The 19,659-nt window shown below is 56.3% G+C and overlaps 2 protein-coding genes across 18 annotated transcripts in view; one reads left to right on the top strand and one right to left on the bottom strand.

Annotated features, from left to right (window-relative positions):
* Positions 1 to 6,791, top strand: part of KLC1 (kinesin light chain 1) — a 58,335-nt gene extending 51,544 nt beyond the window's left edge. For 9 of the 15 annotated variants that reach the window (XM_073799050.1, XM_073799091.1, XM_019951642.3 and 6 more), the window contains one exon: positions 247 to 3,569. In XM_073799050.1, coding sequence (XP_073655151.1) covers positions 247 to 357 — 111 coding nt within the window. In that variant the 3' untranslated portion in view covers positions 358 to 3,569. Of the gene's footprint in view, positions 1 to 246; positions 3,570 to 5,979; positions 6,053 to 6,413 lie in introns of those variants that run through there. The other 6 variants (XR_002179700.3, XM_073799070.1, XM_073799096.1 and 3 more) reach the window with 1 other exon arrangement.
* XRCC3 (X-ray repair cross complementing 3) overlaps positions 3,524 to 19,659 on the bottom strand; it is a 19,994-nt gene continuing 3,858 nt past the window's right edge. For 2 of the 3 annotated variants that reach the window (XM_073799148.1, XM_073799149.1), the window contains exons 2-10: positions 15,342 to 15,509; positions 13,311 to 13,427; positions 12,849 to 13,155; positions 11,048 to 11,185; positions 10,695 to 10,907; positions 7,496 to 7,650; positions 5,270 to 5,482; positions 5,140 to 5,186; positions 3,524 to 5,054 (exon numbers count right to left, since the gene is read on the bottom strand). In XM_073799148.1, coding sequence (XP_073655249.1) covers positions 4,835 to 5,054; positions 5,140 to 5,186; positions 5,270 to 5,482; positions 7,496 to 7,650; positions 10,695 to 10,907; positions 11,048 to 11,185; positions 12,849 to 12,903 — 1,041 coding nt within the window. In that variant the 5' untranslated portion in view covers positions 12,904 to 13,155; positions 13,311 to 13,427; positions 15,342 to 15,509 and the 3' untranslated portion in view covers positions 3,524 to 4,834. The remainder of the gene's footprint in view (positions 5,055 to 5,139; positions 5,187 to 5,269; positions 5,483 to 7,495; positions 7,651 to 10,694; positions 10,908 to 11,047; positions 11,186 to 12,848; positions 13,156 to 13,310; positions 13,428 to 15,341; positions 15,510 to 19,659) is intronic. The other variant, XM_033850561.2, reaches the window with a different exon arrangement.

Genomic DNA, 19,659 nt, shown 5'->3' with positions numbered 1-19,659 from the left:
CAGGGTGCTGGGAGGATGCACTCCTGACGATGACGATAGAAGAAACTACTTTTGTTTTTAAAAGGTCTGGAGCTAACACAGTCCTTTTGCTCCCCTTTCTTGTGTTTTGCACACACACATCTGAGCATCAGGACTCTCGTGTGTTGATGTGAGTTGGGAAGCTATTGTTAGTGCCGAGACCACTGGAAGCTGGCGTCATGTGAGGTACTGGTTAAGAATAATTTTTCCATTTGTTTTTTCACGCAGGAACGAAATAATTGTCTGGCAGACTCCAGAGCTCTCAGTGCCAGCCACGCCGACCTGGCCCCCACGGGTCGAGGCAGAGCTAGATTAACCCCCAAGGCTAATGAGCGCTGAGACCCTCAAAGCTTGGCCAGGCCCCTCCCCCCTGCAGGGCGGCCCTGGGGTCGCCTCCTTGGCTGGATGGTGACCTCCACCACCTGCTGGAGGTTTGCCCCGAATTCTGTTAGGCGGTCTGCAGCCCTAGTGCCCGAGAGCTGCCAAAGCCCGGCGGCGGGACCCGGCCAGGTATGGAGCTGGCTCAGCGCACTCGGGGTCGGCCGCTGCTCATGGACACCAGCCCCAGCACCGAAACCTGCTTGCAATTGTAATACTGTGTTAAGGCTGTTCATTAAGACTGGAACCTTAAACTACATCCTTTGAGACTAGGAGTCCAGTGACCTGTGGCAGCGATGCTGGGATTAGGGAGCGGGGGAGATGGGGTAGCTGCGGGGAGGCCTGCACCCCCTCCTGGTCTGCATCTCAGCCCCTTTGGAGCCCTTTTCCCTCCTCCAGGCCTCTGTACACTAGCACACGGAGATGCATGTGTTCCTTTTAAAAAGCTTTTCTTTGTAGCGTTAAGTAACACAGGGTGGGTTCTGACAGATGCATCTTATTTTATTTTTTTAATTTATTTTTGGCTGCATTGGGTCTTTGTTGCCGTGCACGGGCTTTTCTCTAGTTGTGGTGAGCGGGGGCTACTCTTTGTTGCGGTGTGCAGGCTTCTTATTGCGGGGGCTTCTCTTGTTGCAGAGCACGGGCCCTAGGTGTGCAGGCTTCAGTAGTTGTGGCTCACAGGCTCAGTAGTTGTGGGTCACGGGCTCTAGAGCACAGGCTCAGTTCCCGGACCAGGGATTGAACCCGTGCCCCCTGCACTGGCAGGCGGATTCTTAACCACTGCACCACCAGGGAAGGCCTGACAAATACATTTTCAAACCAACCCTGAGACATTACTCCTTAAGGGAATCCATGAGACTAGCTGGTAGGCTAAGAAGGTGTAATTCCAGATGATGCCAACTGTACAAGGGCACATCCCTGCTGAGGAGGTTTGAAAGGATCTGGAAAGCTGTGAGCGTCCTTGTGAAATGTTGTCAGGGTTAGTTTCTAGTTTACCTTAATGTTATCATATGGGTGGTGTCACTGAGCAAAGGCGCTTCCAGCCACCTTTTCCTCAACAACTGCACTGGGCTGGGGTGCTACGTGCTCCCTGGGCTCCCTGTGGGGACTAGGGGGTGCTCACTGTGGGGTGCCCTTGGACTGCACGTGTCCTTCACCCCCACTGTGGACCTCGGACTGAGGGCTAGAGGCAGCAGCGTCCTGGGGTTTCGGTACAGCAAGGCTAGACTTTAACTTAAGTTTTGTTTAAAAGTTTCTATAATTCAGTAGTGGATCACTTCAGGGCACTGGTGCTTGTGTTGGTGAGAGCTGCTGTGCCCCCCCCCAGAGGCAGACACCCTGGCCCGGTGTTGGGGGCCCTCGAGGCTGACCGGTCTCCTGCAGCCTGTCTCCTCTGGCCACGCTCCTTTCCTCAGCTCCTGACTCCTTAGGTTTTGCAGTTTCCGATGGATCAGGAACTTTCAAAATGCTCTCTAGAGGTGTTTAAAAAAATATGATGGGTTGTAAGAAACCACTGGAAAAAAGAGCAGAGCTGTGTCCCCACGTGGGCACTGTGGCCCTTTCAGGTTCACGTTTAGGTGCAGTGGGGGTGATGTGTCTGTGTCACATCAGAACCAGGAGGGGACCAAGCTGTCCTGGCTCCTCCTCCCACTACATTGAAGTTTCCTCCCAGCCACAGATCTGGTACAGGACATCTGAAACCCACTCGGTTTCCCTTAGTGACAGTTGTCTCTGGAAAAACAAAGGGCATTTAGAAAGAATAAACATGAGGCTAAGAACAGGATTTAATTTTAAGCTTCCAGTTGGTGAAAAGAGACCTTCTTTGCAGGGGCCTTAGTTGAACCTTGTCTGGCTTTGAGCCCTCTGGCCCTGGTTCCCCGAGGGTTATGGTGGCCTTTGTAAGGCCACATGGAGACAGCATTCGGGGTAAGAGAGGCTCGAGGGCCTTCCTGAAACTGGGTTGTAAAAGCCTTCGTGTCTCAGAGGGGATGCTACCTGGGACTCGGCAGTGTCTGATTTTTGAACTTGTATCAAAATAGAGAGAAGCCAGGTTGTAACCTACTTGCAGTCTGGTAGTCAGGATTTTAACATTCCCGGAGAGAGCAGTGGGGGTGGTCCAGCCCTCCCTCTTCCTTTCCTGGTGAGGGGACCCTAGGGGGCCAGCACCCATTTCTACACTGTGCTGTGTCTATCAAGTTAGACTCCCCTGGTCAGAGGACGGACTGGCAGTGGAGGAGCTGAGGGTCTGCGTGAGCGTCTGAGGGCTGAGGTCGTGGAGAGCTGGGCCTCCTGACCCTTGCGCCCCTCCCCAGGCGGAGCAGGCACTTCTGGTGCTGCAGGGATTCAGGTAGTTATTTTCTGAAACTTAAAAAAAGTCCCTATTATTTGTTTGGTCAGGAGGCTGCTAGGAGTATCATGTAATTAGTTATTGTCTTTACAGTAAAGTATAAGTACTGCTAAGAATTCAGAGTTTAGTTTGTAGCACTCATTGTTATAACTTCATAGAATGTTCTGGGGAAGGCATGTTACATCTGTACGAGGCCAACTTTTGGTATGTTTAGACGTTGTACTGTGTAATCATGGGATATCCGGAAACTAAAGCAGCACTGGACAGCACCAACCAAAGGTGAAGTTCAAGTGAGCTAAGCGAGCATCGTCCTGCACACGTCTCCTCCGTGCAATCGGGCTGATGCGTAAAGACCTGTGCGGCTTCCACTGAGTTCACCACGACAGGAGGACTCAGATGGTGTATACAGTGGTGTGCAGCTACCCCTCGGGGGTCACAGGCCTGTGAGGACCGTCCGATTGTCCCTGGGGTGTGCTCTGGGGGATGGGATTGGCTGAGAGGCCAGGGAGGTAGGGTGGACACTGCTTTGGGGCTTGGTGTTCCTGAGACACAGAGAGAAAACCCCACTGCCAAGTTCTATGGCCCCTGGTGGGTGAGCACCCCCAGGGCGGCCTGTCTGCCTGGTGGGCGGGTGCGGCTGCCCAGAGGCCGAATGTGGGTGCGCTTGTGCTGGTCCGCACCTCTGCAGGGGGTTGGCCGCGAAACATACCTTCTGTCTTGGAGCAGTAGTTTTCTTTTCTCACTGTTGGTGTGACTCGCCTAGGAAATCATTTGGAACTGTTTATATTTACTTACAAAAATAAAGTGTTTTATTTCCTGTTGTAAAGCCCCTGTACTTTTGTGGAAAGGCTCTCTTGTAAAACTCCAACCCTAAAAGAACCCTTTCCTGTTTAACGTTAGGCACCCAATCTTTTTAGGGTCACAGACTACTTTGAAAACATGATGAAAGTTGTAACTGGATCATCCGGTCCTAGAATGACGGGCACAAAGCGTGTGCCCCGTGACGGGTTTACCGCCCCGCCCCAGTGAGCCCGTGGGAGCTTGGGACCAGTGTCTAGCTCCTGGAGCTGTGGGAGGGTGGCCACGGCGCTGAAAGTGCAGTGACAGGGCTGCCCCAGGCTGTGAGGACAGACGTCACGTGTATGAGTCCTGAGGACAGTGCCTGGCAAAGAGCAAGCGCTGGTGAGGGTCCAGGGGCTGCAAGTGCCTTCCCGGCACGTCTGTCCGGCCGGGGCTGCTCTGTGCCGGGCAGCAGCGGGGAGGGGGCAGAGGCAGGGTGATGATGGGGGTGAAGGCGGCGCAGCCCTGCCGGAACTGGGCAGTCACGTCCCTTGGTGACCGTGGGGCCTTGTGCTGCCACGACCAGATGCTCAGATTCTGGAGTTTCTGGCCCGATGCAGCAGGACCCCGGCTGATGGGAGGTCCCGAGTTCTCTGCACAGTGCAGGAGCGCCCTGCCAGAGTGGATGCGCCCCCAGGCCAGGGCTGACGGTCCCGGCCACTGTGGCCAGCCTTGGAGGCACTGAGGGCACAGCGGGATGTGCTCTCCCTTTAGAATAGTTCTCGTCTGCCCAGAACGGATTTCCCGGCAGATGGGCCAAGCCGGCGCCGAGGCTGCTAGCGCTCGCTGCGGGCTGGGGGGCTGGTGGCAGGGGCAGCACACAAGGCACCTCTCCCCGCCCCGATGCCTCTCCCGGACCCTGCGGCCTGGCCTGCCGTGTGTTCTCCACCCTGTGCCAGACCGGGGCCAGGGGGTGTGCTGGCGGCCAGGAGCCGACAGCCCAACCACGGGGTGAGGAGGGCCAGTGGGCACTCGTCTGACCTCGGCCCCGCTGTGGCCCGAGGCGTGGGTGTTGGGAGCTTTGGGAAGGGGACGCGGAGCCTGTGGGGGTCAAGGTGGAGGCCCTGTCTGGCCGGGGCCCAGGGGCCTGCATCCGGGCGGGAGCTAACGTGGGCCCGGGGTGGGGGGAAGCTGCTGCTTATTGTAGAGACGCTGCAGCAGCCGGTGGGGGTGGGGGCAGGCTGTGGATTCTGGGCGCTTCCTGCAGCCCCTGGTACCTGAGGGGACCCTAACCAGAGGGAGGGCCACACGTCAGCAGGACTCAGTCCCAGGTGTCCCCCGCACACCCTCGGCGGTGACCGTGTAGGAACAGGACGAAGGCGGCAGGTGGGGGGCGGAGAGCACCCTCAGGGTGCGGCGGGGCGCGGCGGAGGCGGCCTCCTCAGGGCGCAGCCGGTCGGCCATCAGCCTCACCAGGAGCTGGTTGGACCAGGTTATGCCCAGGGCCGGAGAAGCCCGCTCTCCCCCGACACTGAGACAGAAAACAGCCCGACTGTCCTGTGCTGTGTGTGGATCTGCGGGCCCCGCCACCCCTGCCCTCGGGGCGCCCCACTCACCCCGGCGGCCCGGCTGCCACACCCCGCTCCTCTGTGGATTCCGTCACCTGGAGGGTCCAGATCGGGGTCAGCGGCGGTGAGGACCCGGCCCCCCCGGCCTCGCCCTCCCCAGGGGTGGAGGGGGGCCCACCTGGTTGATGCACAGCACGGGGCTCCGGAAGGTGCAGCTCAGCCGGCGCAGCTCGGCCCCCAGCGCCTGCAGATGCCGGGCCCTGAGGGCCGAGGCCGCCTGGTCGAACTCACAGCGGAACGGGGCTGCCACGGAGTCGATGACCACCAGGCGGGCCATACCCCGCGACAGCAGCACAGGCACCTTCTTACGCACGCACTCCAGCAGGGTGTCCTGGAAGCCGAGGGGAGGTGGCCGTCACCACCCCCGCGGGGGGGGCCCCTCACCACGCCCCGTCCTGGGCCATCACGGTGGCCGGGCCCCTCCCCTTCAGTGGCCCCGTGCTGGGCACCGACCACCCGGACCACCACGGTCACCAGGACTGCCCAGCCCCACCCAGTGGAGGGAGGAAGCAGGTGTGCGGGGACCCGAGTCTGTCCTGCCACCAGCGTTGCCTCCCACGTGAAGCCCCCCGGGCCGCGCCCAGGCTGTGTGCTAGGACGCCACCGGCCCGGCGTGGGGCCTCAGGTGCCTCCAGGCCAGCCCCACCTGCCCCCCAAGGCCCTACGCACTGTGCTCGGGGCAGCCCTGTCCCTTGGGGCCGCCTGGCCCTGCCGGCCTGGACTCGGCCCTGGTGCCCAGTGGCCACACACTGGCCATCCCGTCAGGCACTCCTGAGAGCTGTTGGGTGTCTGGGATGAAATTCGACTCTGTGCTTGTTAACTCTCCAGGGTGTCTCCAGCAGAGCCCCTCTCTGTGGAAAATGACAGCAGCAGCAGCGGCCTGGAGGACGCCAGCCTTAACGTGAGTCCTGCACCCCTTCCCGCCACCTCAGGCGGCGCTGGGGCACCGGGGGGCCGGGGGCGGGGGCAGGGCTGCACCCGCCTGCTGCAGCGTCGGCACTTCGAGAGGGGCCTAGCTTGGAGACCCCGTCCCCCGGGAGGAGGCCTGGGACCCCGAGGCTCTGTTTGTGCAGCAGCATCAGGCCCTGGTCCGCACCTCCCGCCTCCCCCCGGCAGGGCCCCCCAGTTGCTGGGCAGACACCAGCGAGGGGCTGGGGGCCTCCTCTACCAGAGCTGCTCCCGGAACAGAACTTAGGAATGTGCCCCCACCCCCCGCTGGGGTCTCGGTCGGCCTGGCCCTGACCCACTGCTGCGTTTCTCAGTGAGGATGCACCGGAAGGATGAGGATTGTGCTGCTTGTGTGCGTCCAGAGGGCCCTGTGACAGCCAGGGGACGGTCGCGAGGCTGGAGGGCCTGGAGCCGGAGCCTGTAGCACTGACCTCGTCTTCTCCTGTGTCCACGCCCTGAGCACCGTCACGCTAATAACCGCGCTGCCCGCCGCCAGCGCGCACTCACCTGCAAAGCCACGGCCGCGCTGGGCCCCTAGGGGACGGCCACCTGCCGCCGGTCCACCGCGGGCCGCCCGTGCCCTGAACCAGCCCGGGCTCGCGTGCCACCGCTCATCGTGCCACTTCCCCGTGCTATGTGTGATCATGTATTTTACGGTAAAATTTTTTAAAATTAAAAGTTTATACAGCTCATCCTTTACCGGAAATTCTTTTCATAGCAGTTCTTAAATGGGGGAAGGGCCCGGGTGGGTGGCTCTGCACACTTGTGTTCGGGGCACTGGTCTGTACTCCGTCTCCCATCTCCCTCCTGAAGCCTTTGCTTCGTTATTCAGCCCCAAACAATGACCTCAGCTGGCTGCTCCCCGGCCGCTTGCCTGCCCCTGCCCCCTCCCCAGGGGCCACTGCCCTCTGTGTTCCCACCGCTGTCTGCCCACGGGGAGGGCGCGTGACCCGGGGATGGCTTCCAGGTGTGGTGTCGCCCCAGCGGCCCTGCCAGGCGTGCTCAGCAATCGGGGGGGGGGGGCTCGACAAGGGGGCTTTCCCCTCCTTCAGAGGCAGAGGTACAACCCTACACCACGGCTGCTGCCGGGCCAGTGGCCTGGACGGCGGGTCCCGTCCTCTGGGCCGCGGGCACCTCTGTGCCCTGCCGGGGCCTCCTCTAGGGGGCAGGAGGTGGCGTGTCCGGTGCCCTCCCTTGCCCGTTCTTCCCTTGGGGTTAGGCTGCCAGAAACACACTGGACGCTCAGTTCAGCCTGAGTCCAGGTAACGAGTAGTGCCAGCCTGAGCGGAGCACACGGCCCCCAGCAGGCGACTCGCCGCAGGTGGGCACCGGGGCCTGACCTCGCGGGTCATGCACGTGGCCCGCCCGCACGGCCGGCTTCCCCTCAGACGCTTACCACGTCGGCTGCGTGCTCGATGAAGATCTGGTGGCCAAACTTGATTTTCCTGAGCACGTCCCCTGGGACATCTATCCGCAGGCGCTGCTGCTGAGCGATGAGCTGCTGCAGACGCTGGCTGGGGAAGGCGTCCTCTGTGCACACGTAAATGGCCCCTGGGAAGCCGCAGGGCGGTGAGCAGCTGGGGGTGGCCTGAGGCCGCCCCGCCAAAGGCCAACGACCCTCTCCTTCCTGCACTGCCTCTCGTGGGTCTGCCCCTCTGACCCATCATGGGGGCCGGCCGGCGCCCACCTCCCAGCGCAGGCCCCTCGCTGCCGGAACTTCACCCTGTGGGTCTGCCTACCCTGGGCTGTCCGAGTGGGAGCGAGGGGAACTGTAGGGGCTCCCGGCTTTCGGAAACGCCCCCTCCTGCAGACACAGGGAGATGCCCCTCCCAGGCCCTGTTGGGCGGATGTTCCCTCAATTCCACTGTCAAGGCTCCTCCTATGGTTCTGGGCTACCTGGTGGTAACTGTCTTTGCTGCGCCTGGAAAAGCCAGTAAACAAAACACAGGCGATGCATCACCAGGGGCCTGGAATCCCCACCAGAAGATACCCCCGGAGTCCTGCGCTGAAAAGAACCAGGGGCCACCGATTCTCAACAAAGGCCCCAGGACAATTCAGTGGGGAAAGAGTATTTTTAACAAATGGCGCTGGGACAGAGACACCCACGTGCAAAAGGATGAAATTAGACCCTTACCTCATACCATATAGGAAAACTAAATCACAATGGATCAAATATGAGAGCCCAAACCACAAAACTCTTAGAAGAAAACACGGGTAAACCTTATGACCTTGGGTTAGGCAGTGGGTCCTCAGACATGACATCAGAAGCACAAGCAAGAAACAAATTGGACATCATCAAAGTGAAAAACTGCTTTAAAGGACACCAACAAGAGAGGGAGAAGACAACCGAATAGAGAAAATACTGCAAATTGTTTATCTGATGAGTTTAGTGTCCAGATTATATAAAGATCTCCTACAGCTCCACAGGCAAATAACCCAGGCTTTTAAATGGGCAAGAGATTGGAACAGACATTTCTCCAAAAACACACAAATGAGCAGCAGCACGTGAAGAGACGGCCAACGTCACCGGCCACCGGGGGTGCGGTCGGCGCCACGGTGAGAAGCCACCCACGCTGGCGTCAGAGGGGGACAAGCGTCGGCTCAGACGTGGAGGGACTGGAACCTCCTGCGTCGTTGATGGGAAGTGAAACGGTGTAGCCACTGCTGAGAACAGTCTGGCAGTTCCTCAAAGAGCGGAACACGCAGCTACCATACGACCCAGCAATCCCACTCCTAGGTGTCCACCCGAAGCCACGCACGAACAAGAGGTGTGAACAACCCACATGACTGTCAGCGGATGAAAGGGTCGCTAAGTTGTGGTCTGTACACGTGAAGGGACATTATTCAGCCCTGCAAAGGAAGGAAGCACCAACACGTGCTCCAGCGTGGGTGAACCCTGGGTGAAAGGGCACATGTGCATGATCCTGTTTATTTGAAATGTGCAGAACAGGCGAATCCATAGAGACAGGAAGCGGATGGGTGGTTGCCAGGGGCTGGGGGAGGGGAGAGTGCGGAGTGACTGCTCATAGGGATGGGGCTTCTTTTTGGGGTGATGAGATGTTCTGGAACTAGATAGTAGTGGTGGGCGCACAACTTTGTGAAAATGCTAAAAACCACTGAGTTAAAGAAAGAGGAAAGGCCTCAGGACTTCCCTGGTGGCACAGTGGTTAGGAATCCGTCTGCCAATGCAGGGGACACAGGTTTGAGCCCTGGTCCAGGAAGATCCCACGTGCCGCGGAGCAACTAATTGCCCGTGCGCCACAACTACTGAGCCTGTGCTCTAGAGCCCGCGAACCACAACTACTGAGCCCGTGCGCCACAACTACTGAGCCTGGGCTCTAGAGCCCGCAAACCACAACTACTGAGCCGGTGCACCACAACTACTGAGCCTGAGCTCTAGAACCCGCGAACCACAACTACTGAGCCCCTGCGCCACAACTACTGAAGCCCGCACGCCTAGAGCCCATGCTCAACAAGAGAGGCCACCGCAATGAGAAGCCTGCGCACCTCAGTGAAGAGCAGCCCCCGCTCACCACAACTGCAGAAAGCCTGCGTGCAGCAACGAAGACCCAACGCAGCCAAAAATAAATAAATAAATAAATAAGAAAGGCCTGTGATCTGGCGGTGCGCTGGCTGAGCCCCACCAGGACTCTCAGGGCCACAGCTAAACCTACCGTTCCTCTCGCTGTACCGGTCACGGCACCGCCCCGGGGAGGGGACCCAGAGAAGAGCCAGAAGCACTGACACCACGTCCGCATGCCCTATTTGTGAGTGTGTAACTTTCATTTTGACCCGATTCTGTTTCAACAGACTTTCAAACTTGGAAAAGAGATGCAGGATGGAGGGAGAAGCACCGTCTGACCGTGTCAGTGGTGAGCTCCTGACCCTTGAGGCCTCCCTAACCTTCCCTGGCACGTTCCAGCCCATTCCCGGGGGCAGGGCTGCCTGGGGAGCCCCCGACGTGGCCGAGACCCTCGTCACAACACCGCGGCACCCGTGTTCTCCGCATCTTGGGAGAGGCCTGGACAGAAGGGTCACAGCCAAACCCAGTCGCACGGCCCTCGAAGCTCCTCGCCCCACACCCTATTGGGCGTCTCACTGGGACAGATGAGTGGGGTGCCCGCCCACAGAGGGGCTTCGAGAAGCTGGCGGCGAGGCGGCCCAGTGTTTGAGGGTTGGCGGGGGGGAGCTCCACGTTTTCTGAAGTGCAGAGCCGCCTGGCCATTCTTTTCAAAATTGGGCCTTTCAGACCTGATTTGGGAAATCACTTTCTCAGGAAAATGTGCCTCAGGCCCCACATTTAATGCGGTCACAGTGGCTGCGGGCCAAGCCTCTGCAGGGGACATGTCTCTCGGAGTCACCCCAGGCCGGCTCTGTCCCCCCTCGGCCAGGCCCCGGGGCTCTGCACTTTCCCTCCCACTGAGGGGTCCCTGGCCCACCTCCCTCTCCTGAGGCAGGAATCGCAGAGCGGTTGTGAAGACAGAGACGGGAACCCTGGAAAACGGCCCCCAGGGGCAGCCTCTGGTCTTGAGGGCAGGTGCCCGCGAGGTGACAGGTCAGGACCCCTGCCCGCCCCCCGAAGTGGCCGCACTCACCGGCCCCTAGGCCTCCGTGTCGCCGTGGGAGCTGCACGGCCAGGCAGAGCTGCAGTGCCAGCTGGGTCTTCCCGGCGGAGCTGCGTCCGGCCAGCTCGGTGATGCCGTCCAGGGGCAGCCCGCCGCGGAGGAGCCCGTCCAGCACGGGGCAGCCCAGGCTCAGGCGCTCGTGCTGCTCAGGGAACTGCTCCTCCTGCTGGAGCAGGTGGAGCGCTGGGTGCGGGGAAACAACAGGTGAGCCCAGTCCCGCACAGCCGCCCCCGGGCCAGGAGGCCCCTCGGGCTGCAGCGCCGTGGCCTCTGGGCTCAGCCCCACGCCCCACTCCTCCAGCCAGACCCAAGGGCACCGGGCACCTGTGCAGACGCTGCTTCCTTGCAGGTGTGAGGAGGCCGCCTTCAGTAAGCGCTGCACGTCGGGGCCGGAGAGGCGGGTCAGTCTCTGCAGGTCTGGTCCAGAAAGATGCAGAACCTCCTTTACTGACCTCAGTTTGGCTGAAGGTATAGAATCAATTACAAGACAAGGTCAGACACAGCAGGGACAACAGGTATCCTCCAGTTCTGGGGACCTGGTGGGCAGGGGCCAGTCCACCTGCTCCCTGAAGTTGCAGGGACCCCCAGATAGAGGGCGACCGTGACGGGACGGGAGGGAAGGGGCCTGGGGAGGCCCACGTCTTGGCTGCAGAAGCCGGATGCTTGGGCCTCTCCCTGGTGCCGGGAGCAGCGGCCTCCGCCTGGTCCCATGCCCGCCCGGACACATCTCCCAAGACAGGTCTGTGTGTGCACAGCCTGGGAAGGGCCCAGGCCGAGTCGGGGGAACCATGCACGAGGGAGAAGCCGCAGGAAGGGATCCAAAGGAACACCCAGGCCACGGGATGGCCAGTGGGGTGAACAGACAAAAGAAGAGTCAGCATGCTGGTGGCAGTACCGCGGAGGGCTGGGTTACAGGGTGAACGGCCCAAGGGAGCTGGTGTTTCATGAGGAAAATGAACAATTTTGAGCTTAGATAAGCATATTACTTTCAAACGAGTAGAAAGAAAAAAATACGCTCAAAATAGATCCAACCAATCCAGAAGAAAGCATAAAAGAAAAACAACACAAAAAATAGGACAAACAGCGCAGCATAATAAGGGAGGGTTAAACCTACATTTATCAGGAATTACCTTAAATACATATGCACTGAGTGCTTCAGTTAAAAGACAAAGACTGAATGAAAGAGGAAAACAAAACTACTGCTGTGCTCTCAGGATGGAGGAGCAGGGGGGCACCCTGCTGCCGAGCCCTGCGCTCACTCAGGGCCCCTGTCACCTGCTCACAAGCACCTGATGTCGAAGCGTCCCTCACAGACACCCCGGGAGGCAGGGAGAACAGAGGGCGGGTGTGGGGCACCGGCCGGGCTGCGGAGGGGCCAGTGCAGCCTGGGGATGGACGCGCCCAGATGCCAGCAGACTCGGTGGGCTGGCCAACCCTTTGAGCATTTAGAAAAGAGCCACTGCTGCCTGACAGACCTACTGCGACGTGGGAATAATCAGAAGTACAGAGGAGATGCAGTGCATGAAAAAAGGAGGCAACCACTAACTCTGGGGGGAAAAACCAGAGACGGTACAAGAAAGGAAACAGTCATAACCCTGGGTTCAGTGGCAGCCATTATGTCCCTAGTCACAACCCTGATGGCTAATGGGACCCAAACTGTGTTCCAACTGTGGGGGGGAGGTGTGGAGGAAGTAGGGGCACACGGGCACCGGCCTGCCCTCACCCCCAAAACAGGAGGCCTGTGAGGACTCATAACACAGACAAATCAAACACAGCAACACAAGCACACTCGCCAGCAACCCAGATATAAATACAAAATGCTGCTAAAAGACTCCTAAGTGGTAAGTAGTTCCGTTTCACTTTTCAGACACTGTGTGTGTACTGCTTTGATGAAAATGAAATTAACTTAAAAGAAGTCCTTTCAGTTAAAAACACACACAACTGAAAAACCTGCGGCACATTCCAGCATCAGGGCGTTGATCAGGACCAGCTGTCTTGGGATCAGTAACCAGAGGGTCCCCGAGGCTCGGACAGGCAACCTGGTAAGCCTGTTCTACATGAGGTGTGTATATCTGTGCGTTCATGCTTTTACACAATCACTTTATATAAACATCAGCAAACGCACCTTTCTTAACTGCAGCAATAATTCTAGGATTCAGGTCCAACTGATCCACGTCCATTTTTTCAATGGGGTGACCACAGAGATGGACGGATTCCCAGGGACACAATTCTGACGCGCTTGTCGTCCCCTCGAGCAGCCCGGGAGCTGAGTGCAGCAGAGTGGCGGAGCCCAGGTGCGCGGTTCCCTTTGTGACAGGGCCACACCATCAGCCCGGAGCCTGGAGAGGCTTCACTGCACCAGGGACAGGGACAGCACTGAGAGACGTCCAAGGCGGCGCTTCTGTCCGGGCAATTGTTCGGTAACTCAGAACCTAGGATTCAATCCACACACAGATGCATCTGAAGAGCCACCCCCCGCCTCACATTCTGAAGGTCAGCCCACTTCATCCCCCGCAGAAGGTGGGAGAAACCGGCTTGTGTCCCAGCCCCACGCCCCCCAGGCCAGGGGCGCCCTGCCCTGACCCACCTCTCTGGGGTGACGGCGGCGGATACAGTCAGAGGCCCGTGCGCGCCGGGCTCACCCGAGTGGAGCCTGCTTTGCGTTCTCCGGTGTGAGTTCCCTTAAGTGTGTCTCCACGGCGATCTGGAAAGAACAGAAAAGGCCACGTGTGGTGGATCTCAGAGGACGCCCAGGAGGTCGGAACCGCTGTGACCACCGAGCTGCCCCAGCAGAGAACAGCGGACACCGAGTCTGGCCCGGCCTGCAGCCTGCCCTCCCCGCTGGCAGGAGGGGCAGCCAGTGGCGTGTCCACCCAAGACGGCACAGCCGGGGATGCAGCAGGGCAGCAACACTAAGGCCGTGGCCACTCAGCAGAGGCCAGGCTCAGCGTCCAGCAGCAGCAGCAAGGCCCGGGCCTCTGGATGGTGTCAGGTTGCTCCGGAAGCTTAAAGAACCAGGCCGTGTACACCCCCTCATCTGCGGTCTGCTCAGGGAGCCTCTGGAGGCAGCTTCTGGGAGGGGGCAGCACGAGGCTCTGGGGCCCACAGCCCGGGCAGGGGGTCTCCGGGCCAGCAGGCTGCTCCCACGTTCTGCTGGCGTAGGGGGCAGGGGGCTCCCAGGCCAGCTGCTCGGGGCAGGGCTGACAGTAGACACTGCTGAGGCTGAGGGGAGACACCGAGGCCCTCAGGACTGCACATCAGAGCAGAAGGGCGGCCTGAGTGCAGGGCCCCGGTACCAGCTGCAAGGCGGCTGGGGGATGTTGAGTAGCTAGGAGTGCACCCTGAGGCCGTGTGGGAGACGCCCGGGCATCAGACATCTGGACAGAATACCAACCTGGGTTTGTAAATTCTAGAGGAAGTGCGTGTGTTCTTCCCCTGGACGTGTGGAAAGCGCCCCCCCCCCCCCCCGCCCCGGCGTGGGCCCTGAAGCGGGAGTGGGCTGGGGTCTGGATTCTGAATGACGGGGGGGAGGGAGCCTGCGTGGGGACACAGCCGGGAGGTGCCTGTATATACGGCTCGGATCCTGACGAGCAGCTGGACACGGGGCGGGAAAACCAGTGGGTGGCCACCAGCCGAAGGGCCTCAAGCTTCCGTGATGGGGGTGGGGCCCCCAGAAGCAGAGTGCCCACTGGCGGAGCACCCGCTGGGTACCCGACACTGGCCCAGGGGCCGGACCAAGAGCAGGGCCCGGGTGAGCCAGCCACCCTCCAGGCCTGTGCTTCTCCAACCGGGGACAAGCATGTGCCCAGGCAGCACCCAGTAGCAGGCACGGGGTGGGCCTGGACGGAGCGGGGCCTTCCAGGAGCATCCGAGTGCAGGTACCGTCTCAGGGGCACAGCTGACAGCGGGCGCTGTTTGCTGTGTGAAGGTGCATCAACTCTTAGGGCCCAGCACAAGGCTTTGAGGAAACTCCAGTTACGTCCCCGAGCCTTCCCAGGTGGAATCGCTTTCCTGCATCTCTGGGGCTCTGGGGCTCTGAGGGGGCCTGAGGACCCCACGCCGCCAACACACGCTGGGACAGGAAGGCGGGGCCGCGGCAGATGGGCCCACCTCCACCCTGGGGGCAACACTCGGGTTTCCGGCAGCTTTTGTTGACTCAAACTAAGGGCTCAAGGGGAGAATGAGGGAAGATCTTCTTTCAAAACTAATGCACTGAGGACTTCCGGGAAGATGGCGGAAGAGTAAGACGCGGAGATCACCTTCCTCTCCACAGATACACCAAAAATACATCTACGCGTGGAACAACTCCTACGGAGCACCTACTGAACGCTGGCAGAAGACCTCAGACCTCCCAAAAGGCAAGGAACCCCCCACGTACCTGGTTAGGGCAAAAGAAAAAACTAAACAGAGACAAAAGGATAGGGACGGGTCCTGCACCAGCGGGAGAGAGCTGTGAAGGAGGAAAAGTGTCCACACACTAGGAAGCCCCTTCGCGGGTAGAGACTTCGGGAGGCGGAGTGGGGGAGCTTGGGAGCCGCGGAGGAGAGCACAGCAACAGGGGTGCGGTGGGCAAAGCGGACAGATTCCAGTGCAGAGGATCGGGCCGACCGGCACTCACCAGCGAGAGGCTTGTCTGCTCGCCCGCCGGGGCGGGCGGGACTGGGAGCTGAGGCTCCGGCTTTTGTCGGAGCGCCGGGAGAGGACTGAGGTTGGCGGCGTAAACACAGCCTGCAGGGCGTTGGTGCGCCGCGGCTGGCCGGGAGGGAGTCCGGGGAGGGGTCTGGACCTGCCGAAGAGGCAAGAGACTTTTACGTCCCTCTTTGTTTCCTGGTGCACGAGGAGAGGGGATTAAGAACGCTGCTTGAGAGAGCTCCAGGGACGGGCGCGAGCCGCGGCTAAGAGTGCGGAGCCCAGAGACGGACATGGGACGCTACGGCCGCTGCTGCCGCCGCCAGGAGGCCTGTGTGCGAACACAGGTCACTAGCCACACGCCCTTCCGGGGAGCCTGTGCAGCCCGCCACTGCCGGGGTCCCGGGATCCAGGGACGGCTCCCCCGGGAGAACGCACGGCGCGCCTCAGGCTGCAACGTCATGCCGGCCTCTGCCGCTGCAGGCCTGCCCCGCACTCCGTGACCCTCCCTACCCCCCGGCCTGGGTGAGCCAGAGCCTCCGAATCAGCGGCTCCTTTAACCCCGTCCTGTCTGAGCAAAGAACAGACGCCCTCCGGCGACCTACACGCACAGGCACAGGCGGGGCCAAATCCAAAGCTGAGCCCCCGGGAACTGTGAGAACAAAGAAGAGAAAGGGAAATCTCTCCCAGCAGCCTCAGAAGCAGCGGATTAAAGCTCCACAATCAACTTGATGTACCCTGCATCTGTGGAATACCTGAATAGACAACCAATCATCCCAAATTAAGGAGCCCTGTGGATGAAAGGCTCTTGGTGCTGCAGCCAGGAGTCAGTGCTGTGCCTCTGAGGTGGGAGAGCCAACTTCAGGACGCTGGTCCACAAGAGGCCTCCCAGCTGCACATAATATCAAACGGCGAAAATCTCCCAGAGATCTCCATCTCAACGCCAGCACGCAGCTTCACTCAACGACCAGCAAGCTACAGGGCTGGACATCCCATGCCAAACAACTAGCAAGACAGGAACACAACCCCACCCATTAGCAGAGAGGCTGCCCAAAATCATAATAAGTCTACAGACACCCCAAAACACACCACCAGACGTGGACCTGCCCACCAGAAAGACAAGATCCAGCCTCATCCACCAGAACACAGGCACTAGTCCCCTCCACCAGGAAGCCTACACAACCCACTGAACCAACCTTAGCCACTGGGGACAGACACAAAAAACAACAGGAACTACGAACCTTCAGCCTGCAAAAAGGAGACCCCAAACACAGTAAGATAAGCAATATGAAAAGACAGAAAAACACACAGCAGATGAAGGAGCAAGATAAAAACCCACCAGACCTAACAAATGAAGAGGAAATAGGCAGTCTACCTGAAAAAGAATTCAGAATAATGATAGTAAGGTTGATCCGAAATCTTGGAGATAGAATGGACAATAGAATGGACAAATTGCAAGAATCAGTTAACAAGGACCTAGAAGAACTAAAGATGAAACAAGCAACGATGAACAACACAATAAATGAAATTAAAAGTACTCTAGATGGGATCAATAGCAGAATAACTGAGGCAGAAGAACGGATAAGTGACCTGGAAGATAAAATAGTGGAAATAACTACTGCAGAGCAGAATAAAGAAAAAGAATGAAAAGAACTGAGGACAGTCTCAGAGACCTCTGGGACAACATTAAACACACCAACATTCGAATTATAGGGGTTCCAGAAGAAGAAGAGAAAAAGAAAGGGACTGAGAAAATATTTGAAGAGATTATAGTTGAAAACTTCCCTAATATGGGAAAGGAAATAGTTAATCAAGTCCAGGAAGCACAGAGAGTCCCATACAGGATAAATCCAAAGAGAAATACGCCAAGACACATATTAATCAAACTGTCAAAAATTAAATACAAAGAAAACATATTAAAAGCAGCAAGGGAAAAACAACAAATAACACACAAGGGAATCCCCATAAGGTTAACAGCTGATCTTTCAGCAGAAACTCTGCAAGCCAGAAGGGAGTGGCAGGACATATTGAAAGTGTTGAAGGAGAAAACCTGCAACCAAGATTACTCTACCCAGCAAGGATCTCATTCAGATTTGATGGAGAAATTAAAACCTTTACAGACAAGCAAAAGCTGAGAGAGTTCAGCACCACCAAACCAGCTCTACAACAACTGCTAAAGGAACTTCTCTAGGCAAGAAACACAAAAGAAGGAAAGGACCTACAATAACGAACCCAAAACAATTAAGAAAATGGGAATAGGAACACACATATCAATAATTACCTTAAATGTAAATGGACTAAAAGCTCCCACCAAAAGACACAGATTGGCTGAATGGATACAAAAACAAGACCCATATATTTGCTGTCTACAAGAGACCCACTTCAGACCTAGAGACACATACAGACTGAAAGTAAGGGGATGGAAAAAGGTATTTCATGCAAATGGAAACCAAAAGAAAGCTGGAGTAGCAATTCTCATATCAGACAAAATAGACTTTAAAACAAAGACTATTAGAAGAGACAAAGAAGGACACTACATAATGATCAAGGGATCGATCCAAGAGGAAGATATAACAATTGTAAATATTTATGCACCCAGCATAGGAGCACCTCAATACATAAGGCAAATACTGACAACCATAAAAGGGGAAATTGACAGTAACACATTCATAGTAGGGGACTTTAACACCCCACTTTCACCAATGGACAGATCATCCAAAATGAAAATAAATAAGGAAACACAAGCTTTAAATGATACATTAAACGAGATGGAGTTAATTGATATTTATAGGACATTCCATCCAAAAACAACAGAATACACATTTTTCTCAAGTGCTCATGGAACATCCTCCAGGATAGATCATATCTTGGGTCACAAATCAAGCCTTGGTAAATTTAAGAAAATTGAAATTGTATCAAGTATCTCTTCTGACCACAACGCCATGAGACTAGATATCAATTACAGGAAAAGATCTGTAAAAATTACAAACACATGGAGGCTAAACAATACACTACTTAATAATGAAGTGATCACTGAAGAAATCAAAGAGGAAATCAAAAAATACCTAGAAACAAATGACAATGGAGACACAACGACCCAAAACCTGTGGGATGCAGCGAAAGCAGTTCTAAGGGGGAAGTTTATAGCAATACAAGCCCACCTTAAGAAGCAGGAAACATCTCGAATAAACAACCTAACCTTGCACCTCAAGCAATTAGAGAAAGAAGAACAAAAAAACCCCAAAGCTAGCAGAAGGAAAGAAATCATAAAAATCAGATCAGAAATAAATGAAAAAGAAATGAAGGAAACAATAGCAAAGATCAATAAAACTAAAAGCTGGTTCTTTGAGAAGATAAACAAAATAGATAAACCACTAGCCAGACTGATCAAGAAAAAAAGGGAGAAGACTCAAATCAATAGAATTAGAAATGAAAAAGGAGAGGTAACAACTGACACTGCAGAAATAAAAGAGATCATGAGAGATTACTACAAGCAACTCTATGCCAATAAAATGGACAATCTGGAAGAAATGGACAAATTCTTAGAAATGCACAACCTGCCAAGACTGAATCAGGAAGAAATAGAAAATATGAACAGACCAATCACAAGCACTGAAATTGAAACTGTGATTAAAAATCTTCCAACAAAGAAAAGCCCAGGACCAGATGGCTTCACAGGCGAATTCTATCAAACATTTAGAGAAGAGCTAACACCTATCCTTCTCAAACTCTTCCAAAATATAGCAGAGGGAGGAACACTCCCAAATTCCTTCTACGAGGCCACCATCACCTTGATACCAAAACCAGACAAGGATGTCACAAAGAAAGAAAACTACAGGCCAATATCACTGATGAACATAGATGCAAAAATCCTCAACAAAATACTAGCAAACAGAATCCAACAGCACATTAAAAGGATCATACACTATGATCAAGTGGGGTTTATTCCAGGAATGCAAGGATTCTTCAATATACGCAAATCTATCAATGTGATAAACCATATTAACAAACTGAAGGAGAAAAACCATATGATCATCTCAATAGATGCAGAGAAAGCTTTTGACAAAATTCAACACCCATTTATGATAAAAACTCTGCAGAAAGTAGGCATAGAGGGAACTTTCCTCAACATAATAAAGGCCATATATGACAAGCCCACAGCAAACATCATCCTCAATGGTGAAAAACTGAAAGCATTTCCACTAAGATCAGGAACAAGACAAGGTTGCCCACTCTCACCACTCTTATTCAACATAGTTTTGGAAGTTTTAGCCACAGCAATCAGAGAAGAAAAGGAAATAAAAGGA

This window comes from Tursiops truncatus, chromosome 2 (assembly GCF_011762595.2).
Source record: "Tursiops truncatus isolate mTurTru1 chromosome 2, mTurTru1.mat.Y, whole genome shotgun sequence".
Lineage (NCBI taxonomy): Eukaryota > Metazoa > Chordata > Mammalia > Artiodactyla > Delphinidae > Tursiops > Tursiops truncatus.
Note: the sequence above shows the minus strand (reverse complement) of the source record. Positions and strands in the feature narration are given on the sequence as shown.